Raw genomic sequence first — 20,536 nt, 5'->3', positions numbered from 1 at the left:
AGGGACAATGCGTTGTGTGTTTCTGTAGAGAGACAAAGAGGTAAAGAAAGAGGGCAGGTGTGAAAAGTTGCGCAAAAAGATGTGAGGGAGGATGAGGGGTCGAGAGACAACCGAATAAGGAGGCGATAAAGTTGAAGGAGGCATAAGTAGACACAGCTAAATGGCACTGGTCATATAGCATCCATAGGTGCAAGAATACTCATAGTCTCATAGGCTAATGTAGAAACTGGATGCAAATGTATGCCGAAGGATATACGTCGGTTTCTGCAGAATTCAACCCCCCTTATTCATAAAGTTATGCACTATAGGCTACCATTCAAAAATTTGGGGTCAAGTCACCTTTATTTATATAGGGCTTTTTACAATACAAATTGTTTCAAAGCAGCTTTACAGGGATAACAGGAAGTAAAGTTGTGATAGTATTGTTAAATTCAAAATTAAATGTTAAATGTCCCCAACTAAGCAAGCCAAAAGCCAATGGCGAATAAAGCGACAGTGGCAAGGAACCAAAACCCCATCAGGTGACAGAATGGAGAAAAAAACCTTGGGAGAACCCAGGCTCAGTCAGGGGCCAGTCCTCCTTTGGCCAACAAACGAACAGTGTATGATTATGATTCAGGAGCATTATAGTCAGTAAGATTTTCTAATGTTTTTGAAAGAAATGTCTTATGCTCACCATGGCTGCATTTGATTGATCAAAAATAAAGTATAAACAGTAATATTGTGAAATATTTTTACAATTTAAAAAACTGTTTTCTATTTTAATTAGCTTTAAATTTTGATTTATTCCTGTGATGTCAAAGCTGAATTTTCAGCAGCCATTACTCCTGTCTTCATTGTCACATGATCCATAGTGCATGCCTATATTTTTATGGAAACTGTAATAAATGTTGTTGTTTTTTCAGGATTCTGTAATCCTGAAAGAACACCATTTCTTTGAAAATGAAATATTTTGTAACTTTATAAATGTCTTTAGTCACTGTTGATCCATTTTATGCATCCTTGCAGAATATTTATTTTTAGAAAAAATAAAAAAATAAATCTTACTGACCCCAAACCATTAAACAGTAGTGAATGCTGGCCCTTGTGTGTTTGTTTAGGAAATATTTTGGCTAATTTAATTATGCATTAAGCTACCAATATTATTATAGAGCCCTCAGTTCAATTTAACACTTAGGCTATGTTCATTCAGCAGAATTTGCCCCAGAACATGTTTTTAAAATCTGCATTTGTCTAGGCCTGCTCATAACCTAGTACCTTCTTCTAGAACTTCTAGCTACTGGCAAAGCACGGCCATAGCAAAACCAAGGTTAAGTTTGATTGCAGGGAATACAGTTATATTTATTTTATTGCAATATATTTTATTGCATTTGTGATGTATTCTCCTTTATGTCAAACTGACCACAAACAAATTACTGTTTTGCATGTCATCTTTCTGAAAGTGCATGCCAACTGAGCATAAAAAAGGATTAAAGCTTTAGTTATAACTGTCTACTGTGTAAAAGAGGAAGATTTCGAAGATTTAAAAAAATAGGTTAAGTTCAAAAGCAGCTAATCTTATTATAGGCTACATACAGCTCTGGAACTAGTATTTCAAAAATGGATGATCTCCATTATCCCGATAAGAGCACATTAACCCCAAATTCTTTTGATTTTCAAATCGCCACAGATTTATTTATTTGTTTGTTTTGAAAACAGAGTAATGAGGGCATTTAAACAAGATACTTAACTTTAAAAACGAGTTTAATAGACCATGAGACAATAAGAAAAAAGTAGGCTATAGACAAAGGACGAAATCTATCTCTTCTAAACACGTGAGACATTTAACATGTGTGAATCTGACAAAGATCAAAAGGACTTGAGGAAGAGGGTTTCTAAAAGATTCTGAAGAATATCTGTTTTGAACCTGAGTCTGAAACAACGTAATTGCGGCAACATATTAGTCAAGTCAAGTCAAGTCAAGTCAAATATATTTATATAGCGCTTTTCACAATACAGATTGCATCAAAGCTGCTTCACAGTATCAATCAAAACAACTTAATGTTTGTTTATTACTGGAAAAAAGACATCCAAGTTTGGTAGAGCTGATCAATGGTATGATTGGTTAATTAATTTGAATATCTAATATAAATAATTATATTAGCCTAACACTTACCATCTCGCAAAAAAGAAAAAACAAATCTATTTAACTTTAATTTACAAAACAACATGGTCGCTCAGCACTCTTAAAATAGTTAGTGTGTCACTAGCCTATATGAGACGTATAAGTAATTTAAAAGACCACTGAGAAGGATATGAACTTGCGCCTTAAAGACTTCACGAAAAACAGTTTGCATGTTACATTAAGTTTATTTAACATGCATGTAACTATTTATGTCCATTAATGCATCAGTCCAAACGCAATCGACACAATATTTCGGTCAAAGATGAGCTGTCCTTGAAACTTTTTTTCCAGTTTGCCAAAACGCGCCTGACTCTCAGATGCGCGTTCGCGTGTCAACGTGGCGTTTTGCAGCCAGTAGAACATAGAAATTTCCTCGGCCCCGCCTAGTTTGGTCGTGTGATTGGCTCTTTTTCCTGTCAATAAAAAAATGTGAGGGCACGTAACATCGTTGCCCCGCCTAATTTTACGTGCACTTTAAAGAACAGTGCCAACGCGTACTCTTCAACTTCAGGGTGTACTCAAGCAGAAATCACTGCAGACTAGGTAAGTCATTTACAAAATTTAAGATTAAAAATATTTGCATTTTAAACTAAATTCCACATTTGTAGTTTTCACAGCCAATTGCTTTTGTATAGTTCATTCTATAGTCATTATCTGCTGTATTTCTTTTGTATTATTATGCTTTAAAATAAAATAGTTGATGGTTCTTCTGAAAGTTTAAATAAGATACCTGTGCTGTATAATTTAGTTTAAAATTAAATGAGACCATTGAAGATAAAGTTAAATTTTCATTGCCAAGCACAATGACTGTGTTAGTGTGCAACTTACTTTTTCAGGTCAGAAAGAATTAATACAATCTTTCTCTGACTTTCTCTCTCACACACTCTTTAGGGAGAATATGCAGCTGCTCTTTTTGGGGACACTTGCCCTGTTTTTTGGGGTCACGGTTGCTGTGCCTGCACAGGAGAAGCGGGTACATCATAAGCCTGACCTCAGTGATCATGCTCACGATGATGCCCATGGTTTCCAGTATGACCACGAGGCCTTCCTGGGAAAAGAGGAAGCCAAGACCTTTGACCAGCTAAGCCCTGAGGAGAGCAAAGAGAGACTAGGGTAAAATTTAATATGTGAGAATGATACAGAAAATAGCAGAATAATATCAGCATGTGTCTTACTTATATATATATATATATATTCCCGATGCAGAAAGATTGTGGATAAGATTGACACAGATAAGAATGGTTTCGTCAGTCATGCTGAGCTACACCACTGGATCAAGCACAGGCAGAGGAGGTACATCGAGGAGAACGTGGACAAGCACTGGAAAGAGTACGACCAGAACAAGGATGGGAAGATTGGATGGATTGAGTACAAGAACACCACATATGGATATTATATGGGTAATTAAAACAAGATATTACATGAGTAATTATTTGGGTGTGGCAGCTAATCATGTTTAATGAGGAACTGCTGTTTTAAAGGGGATTGAATATTTATTATCTACAACAATAGTGCAACATGAATGTTGCAATGCTGGGCAAATAATGTTTAGACCATAAACATAGACAATACATACTGCAGAAGGAAAGAATATTAATGGTTGCTGTATTCCAGATGTAGAGTTTGATGATGTGGATGATAAGACCAGTTACAAAGCCATGCTCAATAGAGATGAGAGACGGTTTAAGTCCGCTGACCGGGACGGGGACGGTGTCGCTACCAGAGAAGAGTTCACTGCCTTCCTTCATCCAGAGGAGTTCGACCACATGAGACACATTGTGATACAGGTGAGGTGATAATGGAGGAAGGAACAGATGATTATTATGATAGAGAAATCAGAAAGAGGGACAGACATCAAGGCAAGACAATGCAGGGAAAATTATTGTTTTTTAAAATGACTGGTCAATTTTGATATTTTGCTTCCATAACTTCCTCTGGTCTTCTTTCAGACAAGTGGAAAGAAAACATCCAAAATATACATTTAAGTGTTTACTTTGTTACACTTTATGTATTTGCATCTGAAGGTTTCAATTACAGTACATATCTTTTCCTATGTATAAAAAAGTTTTTTTTTGTTAATATATAATTCACATTTAAAAAAAACATGAATAAATTATATCCAAAATTAACTCTAATATGTCAACAAAATGGAAAAATAATTTTGAATCTTTTCAAAATTAAGTCTAACTTTTCAACGTAAGCTTTATCTAATAAAATATGCACTAATATGCATACATTTCCAGAACAGAAATCTTTTTAATGAAGCTTCATTAAAAAGATTTCTGTTCTGGAAATGTATGCATATTAGTGCATATTTAATCAGATAAAGCCACATTTGCATATTTAAACAGAACATTTTAGAAAACTTGTAATACAAACCAATTTTGTAATTGTTAATGCAAGTAATCAACTGGAGAAGAATGGCAATGTCTGTTAATTAAATATTTTACCCTTCACCTGTGGTATTTTGCCGTGACGTTGGACAAGTAATAAATTAAATGTACACAAATGTCTTTAAAATATTTTTTTCAAACATTGAAATGTATTAATATTACCATAAACTGCAAATGCCAACAATATGCAAAATTATTATTAACATGACATCAGCTGGGGAAAAATGGCCAAGTAACATGAATTACCATAAATGCTGTCACCCATATGTTTCGCTATTTAACATTAACATTTATCCTGTCAGATTAGAACAAACCACCTGAGAAGCAATGGAATAGATCACTAAACATTTATCTCTCAATGTTACAGGAAACAATTGAAGACATTGACAAGAATGGTGATGGCAAGATTAATCTGCAGGAATACATTGGTACATTTCTACAGTGTTTTCCTGGGAAACAAAAAAAACATACATTAGAACTGATATTTTGTGGCCATATGAATTGAAAATAAGTGCATGTGTTCCTTTTGACCCTAGGGGACATGTTCACCCCTGAAGATGGAGAAAATGAACCAGATTGGGTCACAACAGAAAAGAAACACTTTTCAGAGTTCAGAGACATGAATAAGGTATGCAGTAGGAAGGGAATCTACTGTATTTTATCACCTGGAGTGTTTCCTGGCTATTCTTTCAAGGTTCACGGTTTGTTTTTTCTAGGATGGTTTCCTTGATGCCAATGAAGTATCTCAATGGATCCTCCCTGGAGAAGTGGACCATGCTGATAACGAGGCCCGGCATCTCATTCACGAAACTGATAAAGACAACGTAAGTGACATCCACTGGGTCTACATATGGGTGGCTTCATTAGTTCGCAATAATGCATAAATACCAATCAATTGTTAATATAATTAATCTTTACCTCTGTCTTTCTTTTAATTTGCTGCCAATGAAATCACAATGGACTTTCATCCGCTTCATATAATTGACTAACCAGGATGACAAAATCACAAAGAAGGAGATTCTGGAAAACTGGAACATGTTTGTTGGGAGCCAGGCGACTAATTACGGAGAGGATCTCACTAAAAGACATGATGAGCTTTAATGCTAGCATATCTGGGTATAGGGGAGGGCAGTACATTTTGGGTGTAGGTAAGAAGACAGGAAATTGTATATGAAAAGGACAGCATTGCCTGTTGGGTAGGAACATTTCCAGGGTCAAAGTTCAGGGGTTAGGCTTCAAGCTTCTGAATCAATGAACATAAGAATCTTACTAAGACAGATACACATTTTATTTATTGTCAAACACATTTCAGCCTTTGCAAAAAAAAAAATTGATGAAAAAAGCACATTCCTTATGAACAGACACTCCAGCTTTCTTATATTGTGATGAAACAGACATACATCTTCCACTGAGAGATGCTCAGGAATTCAGCACTGAATACAGGGCCAGTTGCATCACTATTCAATGTAACAGGCCTGTTTTGACTGTTACAAAGTAAATTTCACATTAGTAGTGTGTGATTTCACGTTCAACATACTACTCGCATGAAAAGAGGTATAAATAAATGAGCCAGAGAAAAAAGGGAGGGAAAGATTCATTATGTGACAAACATAAAATTCCTTATGTGATTCATTAGATTCAGTAGGTACACCATAAAATGTGATCAGTTGACTTAACTTAAAAAAAGAGAGGAAACCCATTGCCATAAAATGATTTATTAAGTAAATAGACTTCATGTGAAATTGAACAAAACTAAATTATGTGGAATTGTCAAATTCACATGACTTAATTTTTTCAATTTAAGCATTAAGTTTATTAATAATTTTAAGTGTTTCCTCAATTTTTTTAAGTTAAGTCAACTGTTCTCAGTTTTAAAGTGTGGGAGGAGACAAAAGTGATTGACACTGTATTGGTGGAACATTTTTCTCTCTGTGAATTCTAAATAAAGCCATGTTGGTTTTAAAAAAAATAATTTTGGACTGGGGTTTAATTTCTGTGTTCTCACAAAGACATTGCATTGCATTCTGATAGGAGGTGTAATTGTTACTCACAAAAGCTTATGAAATCATTTTTATTCTTAACTTTTATTCTTAATCTCTTTTTTCAAACTAAATCATTCTTTCTCCTCTGCATTTTCCAAATTGTGTCTGTGTCCTTTGCTGTCATTCTCAGGATGGTCGTCTCTCTATCAGTGAGATCATGGAGAAAATGGATTTCATTAAAGTTAGCACAATAACCGACTTTGGGTCCCTGGTAGAAGATCATGATGAACTTTAACCCTGTTATGACCGCAAAAAGCCTGAATGTCTCTTCAAACTATTAAAATAAGACAAATGTGACTTTTAAAGTGTGTAAAATGAATGATTTATTAAAAAGAAAAACATACTGTATATAGTGTACACATAACATGATAGTATCTTTAGGGGTAAAGAGAAACAAATTTAGCATCTACTCAATTACCCCTCACCCAAAAGCACTTAAAAGAAAAAAAAAAGGTCCTGCAAAACGAATGATAATATTTACAGGGTCAAAGCGTTGTCCAATCCTCTCGTTTATGCTTGCATAACGGGTCTGGCCTCTTTAGCTTTGAGATCCACTCCTGAGCCCGCGAAGCCAGTCCCACCCTGTCCACGAGCAAAGAGATGTTTAAACACTGACTGTCTGCATTTATGACATATTGAGACATTTTCTTCAGCACTATTTCTCTTATACACACCCTCTGAAGGGGTATGATGTCCTTCTCTTTCAGTTTGTCTCCAGTCACTGGATCAATCATGTCTTTCCATATGAGCTTCTCCACACACTCCATAGTGACTACGGCTCCACTTCAGGGAAAGACAGTACACACAAAAAGAGAGAGAAACTAGAAGTGAGAGGAAGGACTAAATGTATAAAAAGGTATGAAGCCAGATACATTTTTGTTGAATAAACAATGTAAAAGTCAAACTCACGAGGGTCTGAGAACTGCACTGGGCACCGAGTTCCCAAGCGTGTCCTTGGTTACTGCACACACGTATCTGTCCTGAGGATCATGTAAAACATTTCCTGAATGGTTAAAAAACAAGGTATACAATAATTCAAAGTGTCATTATACATTACTGCTCAAAAGTTTGGAGTCCGTAATTTTTATAAATATATTTCATATATAAATATGGAATATTTAATGTAAACATTTCATTACTTTTATTCAGCAAAGACACTTGCTTATTGATAAATTGATAATTTATTCAATTGATAAAGCCAAAGGAGAGACTTTTATAATGTTACAAAAGATTTATATTTCAAATAAATGCTGTTCTTTTAAACTGTCTATTAATTAAAGAGTCCTGAAAAAATGCGTCAGTTTACACAAAAATATTAAAGGGGACCTATTATTCCCCTTTTCTTGATTTTATGGTCTACTAGAATAGGTTTTTAATGCTTGAATGTTTTTACATATTTTACATTGTTGAAGCACCTCTTTTTCTAGTCTATCAGTAACGCTTTGTTTAGTTCCTGTCATTATGAAGCCCCTCCTCCCAACAAGCGTGCTGTGTGCTCTGATTGGTCGGCTGGACCAGTGTTGTGATTGGAGTGACTTTGTGCTTTGTAACTTTAGAAATTTTTTCATGCTCAAACAGCAACACTACAAACTAAAGAAAGTAGAACATGTATTTATACATAAATTTAAAAAAAAGAGAAGCATAATAGGACCCCTTTAAGTAGCACAACTGTTTTCAACATTGATAATAATGAGAAATGTTACAGCATTATTAAGCCAGCATTAGATGCATTTCTGAAGAATCGTGTGACACTGAAGACTGGAGTGGTGGAGTAATATTTTAACAACTAAATGCAGCCTTATTGAACCAAGGAGACTTTAAAAATATTTTGTAAATCTTACCGACCCCAAACTTTTAAACTGCAGTGTATAAAGCATTAAATAGGAACAGAGAGATGCAGCTCAGGAGAAATAGAGGAAAAGGTGGGAGATCACAATGGTTTACTTCTTACTTGGCGTGTGAGGAGGGCCACTCGGTCCAGACTGGGGTCCAGTGGAGTGAAGTGCACTGAAATCAAATCGCTCATCTTCAAAGGACGTCCTGACATGGGGCAGAACACTGTCTTTGACTGAAAAAGCAAGAGAGGAGGAAAAACAGTTAACGATAATAGATTGGGTCAAAAGAGTTCATTATATCTTTGTGAAGTGTATAACTTGAATTGAGAGCATGTTGATCTGCCTCATGCAGGGTGATAGACAACAATCATGACAAGAAGCTAGTGAACACACAGAGTGGAAAACCGATTGAACCAGGAGGCGAGATGGACAAACAAACCAATCAAGGGCATCATGACCGACCAAAGGAACATTTGGCAGAAGCATGCAAACTGATTTCAGGGTATTACAATCTCTTGTGTAATGTTCTTCAATGAATGATATGAGACAACAGAAGACCCAAGGTTAGGGACACGTGGCTGGCAGAGAGGGGAAAGTGACAGATCTAGAAACCTACAGGTTTTTTAACCAAGGTGGGCTTGGCCTCTGGTGTGAGGCTGGGGATCCAGAAGCTGGGCAGAGCTGAAGAAGAACTAGACTCTCCTGCTGAAGTGTCAGAACTGGTTGAGCCCTTCTGGCTTTCATCATCTTTAGATTTACCTAAAGAGAATTGAGTTAACATACATAATCAAGCAGGAGTATGTGTAATCTTATAGAGTTATACTTTACTAAAGTGGTTCCCAAACTTTTTAGAGTGGCGTACCCCCTGAGGCATTTACCATCCTTCTGCATACCCCCTCTCTTGCACTTAGACTGCAGTCTGTTCATGAAACACCGCTGTGCGTTGCAGTCCTGCTGTGGCTTTCGTTGGAACTATTATTTTTGTTGCAAAATAGAGCAAATACCAACAATGCTGTTTAAAATGTACCTTAATATTACCCTTTATTTGGTTGACCTGTTGTATAATAATCAATGTCACGTTTGCAATTTTGTGGATATTTTGGACAAAGGGAACAATTGGGAACAATTGTAGTCTTGCTCGTAAATTCTGTAAATGTATATTATATATATTTAAAACTCACACAGGGTATGTTTTTGTGTCTATTAGGGATGCACGATATATCGACCATATATCGATATCGGCCGATAAATGGTCTTTTTTGATGTTATCGTTATCGATCCGATAAGAAAATTTGGCCGATATATCAAAGCCGATAGATAATAGATTATTTACTTCAGTTGAGAGATGCGCGCTGTTCGCCATGATGGTTCTGAATGATTGGATTCACTTCGAAAAGGAAGATACAGTTCAGTGCAACATGTGCAGCACAAATCTGTCACATAGGCTTCATAACACTATAATAAAAACGCCTGTAAAAGAATGTTGTGAATTCTTGTTCGCCAGTGTTTCAGCGCGACGAGCGCGTTGTTTTGGAAAGAGCGCATCTATGGAGTTAAGCCTTCATGACAAGCATAGTCAAGTTCTCTTGAGCATTCGCAGCATTCTGTGCCATTGTAAGTTGTAATATGTTTATTTTGTGTATATATATCTGTATTATTATATATATAATTATATATATTATCCTATATTATTAATCTAATATAGGATGCGTTTGGTTGAGTTAATGAACGATGCAGTAGCGCTTCATTGTACCGGTGATCATCTTTATAGCCTATTTAGCGTGCGCGCAGCTCAAACAGCAACGCACATTCCTAACTATAATTGGGACTGTCATATACATGCCATTATAATGAGAACACTATTGTAATAAAACGTTGTGAATTCTCTGGGTTTAGTTGCCGTGTTTCAGCGCGTTGTTGTGGGAATAGCGCGTCCAGAACAGGGATTACTACAACATTGTGACCAGCACAAGTTCGATTGTGCATTCACGTCATTTTGTGCAGATAAGTCGTAATATAAAGTTGATGTAAAATAAATATCTGATTAATCTCACATATGATGCATTTCGTGGATTTAAACAGCCTGCTAGAAAAGTTCTTCAGTTTCCCGGTGCTCGTTCTCTTCAGCTTAAGCACGCGCAGATTGAACAACAATGCAAAACATTAAAACCTATGATTGGGACTGTCATATAATTATAATTGTATTCACTATTGTAATAAATTTGTAAATTCTTTGGGTTTGCATTCTTCAGCAACCGTTGAGTTGATTAACCTTCTAGCAAAGCGATTTGGTTTAACGTTCGTTCTCTTCAGCTTCAGCGCGCGCAGCTCACACAGCAATGTCATTTGAAACAGTAATTAAGCTATTAAAGATTTTTACTATCACTGTAATATTAAAAATGTTTAATTTTTTCAAAAACATTGTGTTATAATTAATAACTACCATTATTTTGTTCTCGTATTATTTTCATCAACGATATGGTTTGATAAAAATAATTTCCTTATTGTCCGTGCAGAGGTGATTCCATTTTATTGATCCATTTTGTTTCTTTATTGATCCATTTTGTTTCTTTATATGCAGCCCAATGTTATCCAATGACTTGTTTGCATTATTTAGGTATTTTATTTTTTGTTAGGCAATAGATTTTTTGATAACACTTTACAATAAGGTCTTATTTGTTAATGCATTAACTAACAGAGAGCAATAGCCTTTGTTATAGTAGTTAATAAAATATGTGTGTTCATGTTAGTTCACAGTGCATTGACTAATGTTAACAGATACAACTTTCTTAAAAATGTCTTATAAAATTGTTGGTTCATGCTAACTAATGCTAACAAAATTAAACCGTATTATAAAGTGTTACCATTTTTTTAATAAAGAAAGTTGCCCATAGGAGTGTAAAATTTATTTTAAAAGTTAAGGAATCTTACACTGGTTCAAACTAGGCTGTACTGTATTGTATATGTTTGATTTATGTTAAAAGTGTTTGAGACAAGGCTTTTAATGGTGAGCCTTTTGTTTATGTATACAGGCTATCAAAGTATATACATTTTTTTAATTTAGATTTATCGGCCAATATATTGGTTATCGGCTTTCAAATGTAAAGAATTATCGGTTATCGGTATCGGCCAAAATGTTCATATCGGTGCATCCCTAGTGTCTATATTTGTTCTTAGTGCTAGTAAGTGCTAAATTCCCACTTTTACAAAGGTACATAGTCGAGATACATTGTCATGCATTTACGGCATTTTTCCAGTTAGAAATACATCCTCGGTTAAATGTTATTAATCCCTCCGTCGCTTAACGTACCCCAATTTGGGAACCACTGCTTTAGTTTAATCTTATCCTCCAATTTCCATACCTGAAGTGAAGGGGTTGATTGGCTTGGAGACAATGTTGTTCTCTCTCTGTCTGAACTTCTCAGCTCTCTGTCGCTCCTCAGACTTGGACTCCAGCTGGCCTTCACTCTTCAAAGTCTGTTTCTGCTTCTCATATGCCTGAGTTTAAAAATATATGCATGTCTATTAAACAAACAGAAAAGGACCTTTACATTAGGAGCAAAAGACATATGTAAAAAGTGCCCAAACCTTCATTTTCTTGGCAATTTCAGTTTTCTGGTGAAGGATGTATTGCAGAATGGCTTCTTTTTCATATATGTATCCATCCTCACTGCAGTAAGCAAATATAAACAAACGCAAGCTGCTGACATGCGAATTGGCCAGTGACATCCAACATAATAGAATTAAGGCCGCATAAACACTTATATAACCGCATGCAAAGACAAATTCACCACGAAAACAATTATACGAGTAAAAGTGTGACTTACGTTACAACAGGGTCCCTGCAAGGCTGTAAGGAGAGACAGCAGCAGTCGAAATCTTTGATCGCATCCTTCCCCAAACGCACACTCTGTGTCCCATAACCCGAAGCGGCTGGAAATGTCAAGAGAGATGCAACATCATTTGTTATAGTAACTATATATAATGTGTTAATATAATTAACATATTTAAGTGACATAACACCACAGAAACGTCGTTAGATAGATAAATAAGAGCAGGGGTTCATTACCGGTGTCTTTCCTCTTCTCATGATAAGTGTAAACGGCTCCTGCTGTGCAGTTCTTCCCATGTCGAGTCATGTTTGTCTTATACAGAACAAAAATCTATCGTTTAAGTGAGTTTAGTGAACAGATTTATGCGCAGTTTTACATAAATACACGTTGGCCCACTGATGTATAATTTAACGTTATTCAGGTAACGTTAACGTTAGCGATGAGGATTGGTTATCAGGAAATATATAATAGTCGTGCATCTTACTAAACTAACACATATAAATAAAACACACATAAATCAAACACAATATGTTCTTTCAAAGAGTATTACCGTATTCAGAAGCGCAGAAGTCGCTGTTTACCTCCAACGATCGTGAACCGGAAATGACCTGTGCCTGGCATAAATTTCAGAATAAAAGTTTACAGAGATCGTTAACATCTATATACTGTAGTCTTTGGTATCATAGATGTGTATTCGTATGTATATCTGTATATAGATATGTATACGGTATACATATCTATATACATATACTTACGAATACACATCTATGATACCAATATACGTATATGTACGCATGCGGCATGTATCATATGGTTGGTATCAGTTTCCCCCCAGAAAATAAATCCCCAAAAAGGCTACTTACTAAACTAACAAATAAATAAATAAATAAATAATACTGTTATAAATAAATGAATTATTGATTTTAACTTGATTATCGTAGATATTCTGCTAAAATAGTATTTTACAATTTACACCAAGTACGATACGAAACAGCACGAGTCAATAAAGATACAGAGGAATCTTTTTCAGAACGTTTTATTCAAGCTGATGAACGATTATTAAACACACTGACAGACAATCAGAATCCACCTGGCGTTAAACACGTAACTTTTTGTAGAAGCAAAGATAGTTTGCTAATCGTTCTTGGTGTGAAAGGGAATTCTTGACCCTATAGCTAGCCTACTAATTAGCTCATAGCCTCTGTTTCACCTTCTCTCTCAGATCTTTGTGTGTCTTAAATATGCTCACAATGAAGTTCCGTGAAGTTCTTTACTACAAACTGTAGCTGATAGTTTTCAACTGCAAGATGGCGATTGGCAGATGACATATTGTTAGACAATTGTCAGACAAACATTTTAGCTTTTGTACGTATTTGTACATATTGATCCACTAGAATCGTGTCCTAATATAGTGCGCTTATTCTTATCAAAATATATAAAATCCAAATATCTAAAAATCCTCTCCTGTTCAGAACTTTTCCTTTTGTTTTTCTGCTGAAGAAATAAATGCACAATTTAACAGCCTACGACTTAGGCTAAATATGATGATACAGACTTAGTTGGGTGAGGTGGCCATTTAAGGCCATAATTATGTAGCCTATAATTATCACAACCCATGTTTGGAAATCAGGTTGCGTTAGCTGAACTATTGACAGAAAATAAGTGAAAAACATAAATTATGGTGTCGACAATGATATAAAATGCACTTTTTTATAGGCTATTTAAAGAAGCATTATTGAACTTACACATAAATAAAACGTCCCATCATTTTATTCCATAAGTAGCCTAGTGTCAAAACAACACAGGTTTGCAATTACATTTCATATCATAACTTATGTTAATAACAAGACTGTTTAAAAGGGAAACATGTTATTCAATTAAATAAACTTAATTGAACTTCAAATTAAATTTAAGGTAGTGAAATTATTTAAATTCCACGTGTATGTATTGACCGGACTGTAGCGTTTGATGCGATTACATCAAAAAGAGAAAAAAAAACTTAACGACAATGAACATAACGCTACAATGTAAATAAAATCTGTGAAGCGCAGCGCCCAAATACACGTTCCTCTTTTGGCCACATGGTGGTATGAAGTGTGTTTAGTTGTCATCGTCATCATCACCATCATCGTCGTCATCATCATCAAAGACATCCGCGACAGTCCTGAAAAAAGAGAAGAGATGACATCATTATATAATCATGGTTATAACAACTATAGTATCGCAGGTTTATTTGCAGGAGAATAATATCTTACTTATAGATGGATCCAGAAACGGAGTCAACAAAACCACCTTTGAGGAAAATGTAAAATATGTAATGAGTTTATAACATAATCAGACTTTATCCACTAAAATGTGCATATTGTTGTCTAGAGTTTTTATTACCTGGCTGGCAGACGGTGTCGCAAACAGGACAGATATAGCACTTTCCACAGTCCTGAAGAGACAAAAGACAGTTAAAATGTCCTGATAATTTCATGCTATGATTTTTTAAATAATTGTGTATGTGTATTTTTATACATCCATATCCATATCCACACTGTAAACCTGAATAAGTTAGCAAAAAAAAAAAAAAAATATGAGGTTACATCAATTTTTTTTTTTTTTAAATATTCAAAGTTTAAGCGTAATTGGCAGTTGTTTATTTTGTACTTATACATTTTAATTACTCATATCTTGAAATATTTGTGTTAAGCTAAATCACACATTTAATTTAGAAATTATCATGTAATTTCAACTCAAATAATTTTAGTGGTAGAAACATGGCTAGCTTTAACTAGCTAACTTGGTAAATGCTAATTTGCTAATTGGTAACTCAATGCCCTGATAGCGTAACATTTGCTGAATGAATACGATTATATGACACTTTTCTGTTCTCCAACCAAGCTCATGCTCCACTCGTCACCAATGGTAACCCCTAAAAACCCAGCATAACAGAAACTCTTTTAAAGTAGCATAGCAAAACATTAAACACTACTAAATCTCCCATTTAACATTAATCTTATAACATGTCATTTTAGCATTTACTCTCCCTTTCAAGGTGTCATGGCAAAGCATGCTGGGAAATAAAAATTCCAGCCCTGTTTCAATGTAATTTAGGTTTGTCTAAATTAAAAGAAACAAGTTCATAAAACTCAAAACAATTAAACAATTCAGATTACTTAAAATGGGTCAGTTTTGTGAACTCAAAAGACGAAAAAAGTTATAAATACTCATAAAAGTTAATTTGATTGAACTAATCAGTTTAATTTAAGTTTAACCAACCAATTCATTATTTTTGAGCATTAGGCTTACTAGCTTCAGACAACCACATAATTAGGATTTAATCAGCTATGTGTGAATTCGATGCTGTATTTTGGTGGTACGTTTCCTGAACAGAGAATCAAATTAAGCCTTCAGTGAAAAAGAGACCCCAAAAAAGTTAAAAGGGTTGCAAATAGACGGTAAATTACGTGAATCACTCAGGGACTAGTTCGTTTTGGAACTATAGTGATGGATTTTAGTAATTGAAAAACTCTTTATTTACCATAACTTGGTAGAATGGTAAAAAAAAAAAAAAAAAATGAATTGCGAGAAAATAATGTGAATGAAATTAGTTAATAATTAAAATAGTTCTTACAACAATTAATTGAATATGAATTCAAAAGATAAAGTCAATATAACGATATTGTGGGGGGAGTAGGCCTACACCGAATTCATGAAATGTACCTGTAATAGCTCAATGAGCAAAATCATACATTGTTGAGCTACTGGTCTTTCATGAACTGAGTGTGTGCATTGTTTTGTATTGAGTTGTTTAGCAAAAGTTTTGTAGTTATCTAAGAAAATGTGTGTTTGTGGTGGATTTCTCACATCGCAGAAGTCACAGTGTTCAGAGTCGTCTCCTTTTTTACATGGGCACTCATCGCAGCTGTCGCAATGCTGAGGGAAGAGATCAATGACAAATGACTAAATCAACACCAAATTCAAAGCAAGACTGGTTGAGGTAAGACAGGCTGAATGAGGGCAAAAGTAGACTACAACTCATTGTCCAATTCATCAGACTAATAGAGCTCAGGGGATCCTACCTCACAGTGGGCACAGAATGAGCAAATGGATCCATCATGATAATCATCATCATCATCGTCGTCATCATCTGAAAGAAATGTTATCAGCTGTTTGTTTTTTATCGTTATTGACGTGTATGTAAAGCGTGAGGTGAATAAGGTCCTATTGAGGGACAGAATGAATTAGTCTTACTCACGTGAACACCACTTTTTCTCATTTACTCTCCCAGACACATGCACTCACATACAACTCAGCACATGTTTGTGATTAACTGTATGTATATGTATATGAATATGAACACTTTTTACACACTCACGCACCCTAGACAATATAATCCAAAGAGATAACATAAAGTGACAAAAAATTTAACTACCGTGTATAACAGACTACACAGTTATTGTATATATTTTTTTACGTTTTATGTTAATCACAATTTAATCATCACATCAAATTATTATTAACGATGAATTTAGGTTGTTCTCTAAAAACAGTAGGCAATTTATGGGCTATCACTATAAAGTCTCTGTATTGATTACAAGTATGCTATCCACAAAAAAAAACCTTTGTCAAAAATGTTAATTCATTTAGGCTTACAAACATTTCAAGACATACACTGTGTTATAAATAACAGAGGTAACAGAAATTACACTGGCAACACAGGATCATTTGATTTATTCGTTTCAGAGTAGGGTTTAAATATGTGGTGCCTTGTACAACACCATTGTGCTGCTTATAATGATGACACAGCAGATATTACACTAAACAGATAATGAAAAACAAACAACAGGAACACAAATTATTAAAAAAAATAAACACACAGCAACAACAGAAAAAAGGATTCAGTCTAAACAGTCATATTTTAGCATCTCCTGATAGTTGCTGTATTGCCTGTTCCCTTGTGATACTTTCTGTTTGTATCAACATGAATATGTAAATTATGAATGAACATTCTCTCTCTTTTGCTACCTCTCCACTGCTGCAGCCTTAGTTTTGTCCTTAAAACACTTCATACGTATTGTCCCTGACTGCTCACTGTACGTTTCCAGTTGTCTGTTTTACTCATTTAATTTCAATGAAAAAAAAAAAAACTAGAAAACTAAATTGTAATATTACAGCAATAGTACATGTTTAAGAATTGGAGAATGTACATAAAGAGGGATGAGTTTTTTTTCTTTTCCTTTTTCACAACTATTTAAAGAATGAGAATCCTTTCTGGTAAGGATAATGAAATAAATAATTATTAGCATAAATAGAGATAACATATGAAACTTTTATTGATCCAAATAGGTCATTTAAAAACCACTCAATGACTTTACAAGCAGACAGATCAGGTTGGGGTACATGTCACTTCTGTTACAGATAATCTCTACAGAGAAAGAATGAGATCTGGGAGATGTAGTGAAAGAGAGAGAATCTAGAACCGATCTGTCCAATCAGTCTGCCTTCCTATACTCCCCTCAACCATCCAACATCCTCCTGTCTCTCTCTCTCTTTCTCTATCAGACCCTACTTCTTCACGTTGCTCTCTCTCCATGTTAAATTTCCCCACTACATCTGCCTCTCTCTCTTTCTTTCTCTGTAGTTTCACACGGTGACACAAATGCAGAAGATTCCAAATTCAAACAGGACAAATAGAGGGATGAAGGAAAGGTTGGAACCCGCTCTTTCAAAACGAGACAAAAATCAAAGAACGATCTGATCTATTGGGCCAGAGTAAGGCCTGGGGCTCAGACTGCAGCGCTGGGTTTGTTTTTTCTCTTTTCTCTCTTAAGTCCTCAGTTCATAAGCACTGTACTGTACTGCACGTCAGGACTTCAAGCAGTCCGCCTTCAGAGGGCCCACAGAACTCATAGCTCTATTTAGGCAGGGAAGAGAAGACAGAGAGAGTCAAAGACAGCCAGGGTGATGGACAGCTGGAGAGGGGAGGAGGTGGGGCTTGCGCTAAGCTCTGAGTGATCTGATTGGATAACATGACCGACTGATTGGACCTCAACTACAGCAGGCCAAGAGCAACGTTTTGAGACAGAGCTGAGGTGCAGATAGTGGGAGTGGCCAAAAGGCCCCCCTTGCTCCTCCCCTCTCTTTCCCAATTTGCTGAAAATACTTATGGAGGGCTAAGAGAGGGGGCAGATGATTCGCTAAGTTACAGGGGGATTCAATGACACTTTGAGAGCAACTTTACGTACCTTCATGGTCATCATCATCATCGTCATCATCGTCATCATCGTCATCATCGTCGTCATCATCGTCGTCGTCATCATCATCGTCATCATCGTCATCATCATCATCATCGTCATCATCATCGTCGTCATCATCATCGTCGTCGTCATCATCGTCGTCATCGTCATCATCGTCATCGTCATCATCATCGTCATCATCATCATCATCATCATCATCATCATCATCATCATCATCATCGTCGTCATCATCATCATCGTCGTCGTCATCGTCGTCGTCGTCGTCATCGTCGTCATCGTCGTCGTCGTCGTCATCGTCATCGTCGTCGTCATCATCGTCGTCATCATCATCATCATCATCGTCATCATCATCATCGTCGTCGTCATCATCATCATCATCATCATCATCATCATCATCATCATCATCATCATCATCATCATCGTCGTCATCATCATCATCGTCGTCATCATCATCAGCCATCAGGCCTTCCTCGCGGATGAGTGGCAGATCCTGGGCTTTGACAGATGATGAGGGAGCCAGCGGTGTCTGGAAGGAGCACAGCAGGGCCAGTAAAAGCCCCAGCACCAAGCTTCTCAGAGTAGCCATGTCTGATCAGAGCAGTAAATCCAAACACAGGAACCACAGTGCAATGCTCCTGCACGTGCACCTGTCAAACCAAACCCCAACGCAGACACCACCTGGATCCACTTAAGTCACACACACTCTCAAACACACTCACGCGATCACACAGACGCTCAGATGCACCCAGACTATGGCGAGGTAGAACAGGTGGCGAGTAAAGAGGTCCAAAGTATTCCAATAGTCCACACGTTTGTTCCCAATGACAGACGAAAACGACAGGGATCCCTTCGCACCTGGTGTCTGTTGTAGATTTCTGAAAAATAGAAAAAAAAATTCCTCTGCGTTGATTTAGCTCTTCAAGACTACCAAGAGCTGTGTGGTGGGCAAGGCGGTGTCTGCAGCACGGACCTCACTACTGGTGCAGAGACAGACAGACAGACAAACTCGGGGGTAAAATGAGATGGGGGCGGGGGCCTGGGGCAAATGAGTGACAGGGCCAAGTGCTGGCTGCCATACCACCAACCACCGACCGTGCACTTTAGGCTGGAGGTGTGAGAAAGAGAGGCCGCCTGCATACTCCATGATAACTTTAGAGATGGCAGTGGGACGGAGGAGGGGTTCCAAGGAGAGTATGACCATATATCGAGAGCAGAGGGTGGAGGAAAGGGGTGGGATAATAAGATCTATATCAAGACAATGAGCAAAGAGGAGGAATTGTTGAATAAAACCAAATGAGAGACGGAGTGATTAACACAAACATCTGCAGAAGAATGCAATTCATGTAGATGACTGAACGTGCACCAAGTTTAGGATTTTATTGTGTCCATGCAGCATGAAATAATTTACAATGAGTTCATTCATTTGTGATGGTCATCAATCCAGTCGTCAATGAAAAAATAAAAACATTAAGTTGATGTATAGAAACTCTCTCACACACATGCACACACTAATTGATAAGATTTCCACTTTGATTTTTCTGAACAGTCATCTGTCAATCGACTATGGCAGTAACAGCACTGTCTGACCCATTCCCTCTCATGTATCCCCAGAATAGTGTGCTGAGGGCTGGGTGGGGTGTGAGTCTCTCTATTTAAAACCTTGCTCTACCACAGTCAGGGTAATGTGACCTTCCCTGGCACAGTGCACCACTGACTCCCTGTAGACCCGCTCCAGCCCCAGCATACCACACAACTGCCCCCAGTCAATCTACAGTATCTATATTCTTTTCCTTCTGTATTCCTCATTCCTTTTTTAGTGGCTGTTTTTTTTTGTCGATTATCAACCAAATCACTGCAGTGATGCACTTTATGAACACTGCAAGTGACTGAAATGTCACCATAGGAAACACACACACACACACACACACACGAGATTCCTTTAATATCTCATAACAATAAGGTTAAATTTGTTAACTTTAGTTAATTAGGTTTCATGCTATCATTAATGAACAGTATACTCTTAT

General features: G+C 36.4%; 3 protein-coding genes across 4 annotated transcripts; 1 reads left to right on the top strand and 2 right to left on the bottom strand.

Annotated features, from left to right (window-relative positions):
• The first annotated feature begins 2,614 nt into the window (after positions 1–2,614).
• Positions 2,615–6,885, top strand: rcn3 (reticulocalbin 3, EF-hand calcium binding domain). 2 transcript variants are annotated; one of them, XM_077212842.1, is made up of 8 exons: positions 2,615–2,707; positions 3,056–3,277; positions 3,371–3,564; positions 3,779–3,951; positions 4,925–4,985; positions 5,094–5,185; positions 5,274–5,381; positions 5,551–6,526. In XM_077212842.1, exons 2-8 carry the CDS (start codon positions 3,063–3,065, stop codon positions 5,656–5,658), a joined length of 951 nt encoding a protein of 316 aa, XP_077068957.1. In that variant the 5' UTR covers positions 2,615–2,707; positions 3,056–3,062; the 3' UTR covers positions 5,659–6,526. The 2 variants fall into 2 exon arrangements, with proteins under 2 accessions (XP_077068957.1, XP_077068958.1); XM_077212843.1 differs by lacking the exon at positions 5,551–6,526 and adding an exon at positions 6,730–6,885 and having other exon boundaries at positions 2,617–2,707.
• Positions 6,886–6,897: 12 nt separating this feature from the next.
• nosip (nitric oxide synthase interacting protein) lies at positions 6,898–13,059 on the bottom strand. Its single transcript, XM_077212844.1, has 10 exons — positions 12,818–13,059; positions 12,504–12,579; positions 12,262–12,367; positions 12,023–12,104; positions 11,797–11,932; positions 9,051–9,193; positions 8,551–8,667; positions 7,509–7,579; positions 7,274–7,382; positions 6,898–7,181 (listed from the first exon to the last, which is right to left on the bottom strand). Exons 2-10 carry the CDS (start codon positions 12,571–12,573, stop codon positions 7,110–7,112), a joined length of 906 nt encoding a protein of 301 aa, XP_077068959.1. The 5' UTR covers positions 12,574–12,579; positions 12,818–13,059; the 3' UTR covers positions 6,898–7,109.
• A 230-nt stretch (positions 13,060–13,289) lies between these two features.
• On the bottom strand, positions 13,290–19,591 carry LOC143721916 (uncharacterized). Its single transcript, XM_077212845.1, has 6 exons — positions 18,501–19,591; positions 16,335–16,402; positions 16,120–16,188; positions 14,653–14,704; positions 14,523–14,559; positions 13,290–14,431 (listed from the first exon to the last, which is right to left on the bottom strand). Exons 1-6 carry the CDS (start codon positions 19,096–19,098, stop codon positions 14,368–14,370), a joined length of 888 nt encoding a protein of 295 aa, XP_077068960.1. The 5' UTR covers positions 19,099–19,591; the 3' UTR covers positions 13,290–14,367.
• Positions 19,592–20,536: the final 945 nt, after the last annotated feature.

This window comes from Siphateles boraxobius, unplaced genomic scaffold, assembly GCF_051911475.1.
Source record: "Siphateles boraxobius isolate OS27281-9 unplaced genomic scaffold, OSU_SipBor_1 66, whole genome shotgun sequence".
Classification (NCBI taxonomy): Eukaryota; Metazoa; Chordata; class Actinopteri; order Cypriniformes; family Leuciscidae; genus Siphateles; species Siphateles boraxobius.
This window is presented reverse-complemented; position numbering and strand designations above follow the sequence as displayed.

Bases quoted from the DNA above. Each gene is read 5' to 3' on its own strand.
- rcn3 (XM_077212842.1), top strand. From the start codon at position 3,063: ATGCAGCTGCTCTTTTTGGGGACACTTGCCCTGTTTTTTGGGGTCACG. The intron at 3,278-3,370 runs GTAAAATTTAAT...TTCCCGATGCAG, and splicing joins GAGAGCAAAGAGAGACTAGG to AAAGATTGTGGATAAGATTG. The intron at 5,186-5,273 runs GTATGCAGTAGG...TGTTTTTTCTAG, and splicing joins AGTTCAGAGACATGAATAAG to GATGGTTTCCTTGATGCCAA.
- nosip (XM_077212844.1), bottom strand. From the start codon at position 12,573: ATGACTCGACATGGGAAGAACTGCACAGCAGGAGCCGTTTACACTTAT. The intron at 11,933-12,022 runs GTTTGGGCACTT...TTTTAAACTCAG, and splicing joins AAATTGCCAAGAAAATGAAG to GCATATGAGAAGCAGAAACA. The intron at 9,194-11,796 runs GTATGGAAATTG...AATTCTCTTTAG, and splicing joins AATCAACCCCTTCACTTCAG to GTAAATCTAAAGATGATGAA.
- LOC143721916 (XM_077212845.1), bottom strand. From the start codon at position 19,098: ATGGCTACTCTGAGAAGCTTGGTGCTGGGGCTTTTACTGGCCCTGCTG. The intron at 16,189-16,334 runs GTAGGATCCCCT...CTCTTCCCTCAG, and splicing joins CATTCTGTGCCCACTGTGAG to CATTGCGACAGCTGCGATGA. The intron at 14,705-16,119 runs GTGAGAAATCCA...TTGTCTCTTCAG, and splicing joins AACACTGTGACTTCTGCGAT to GACTGTGGAAAGTGCTATAT.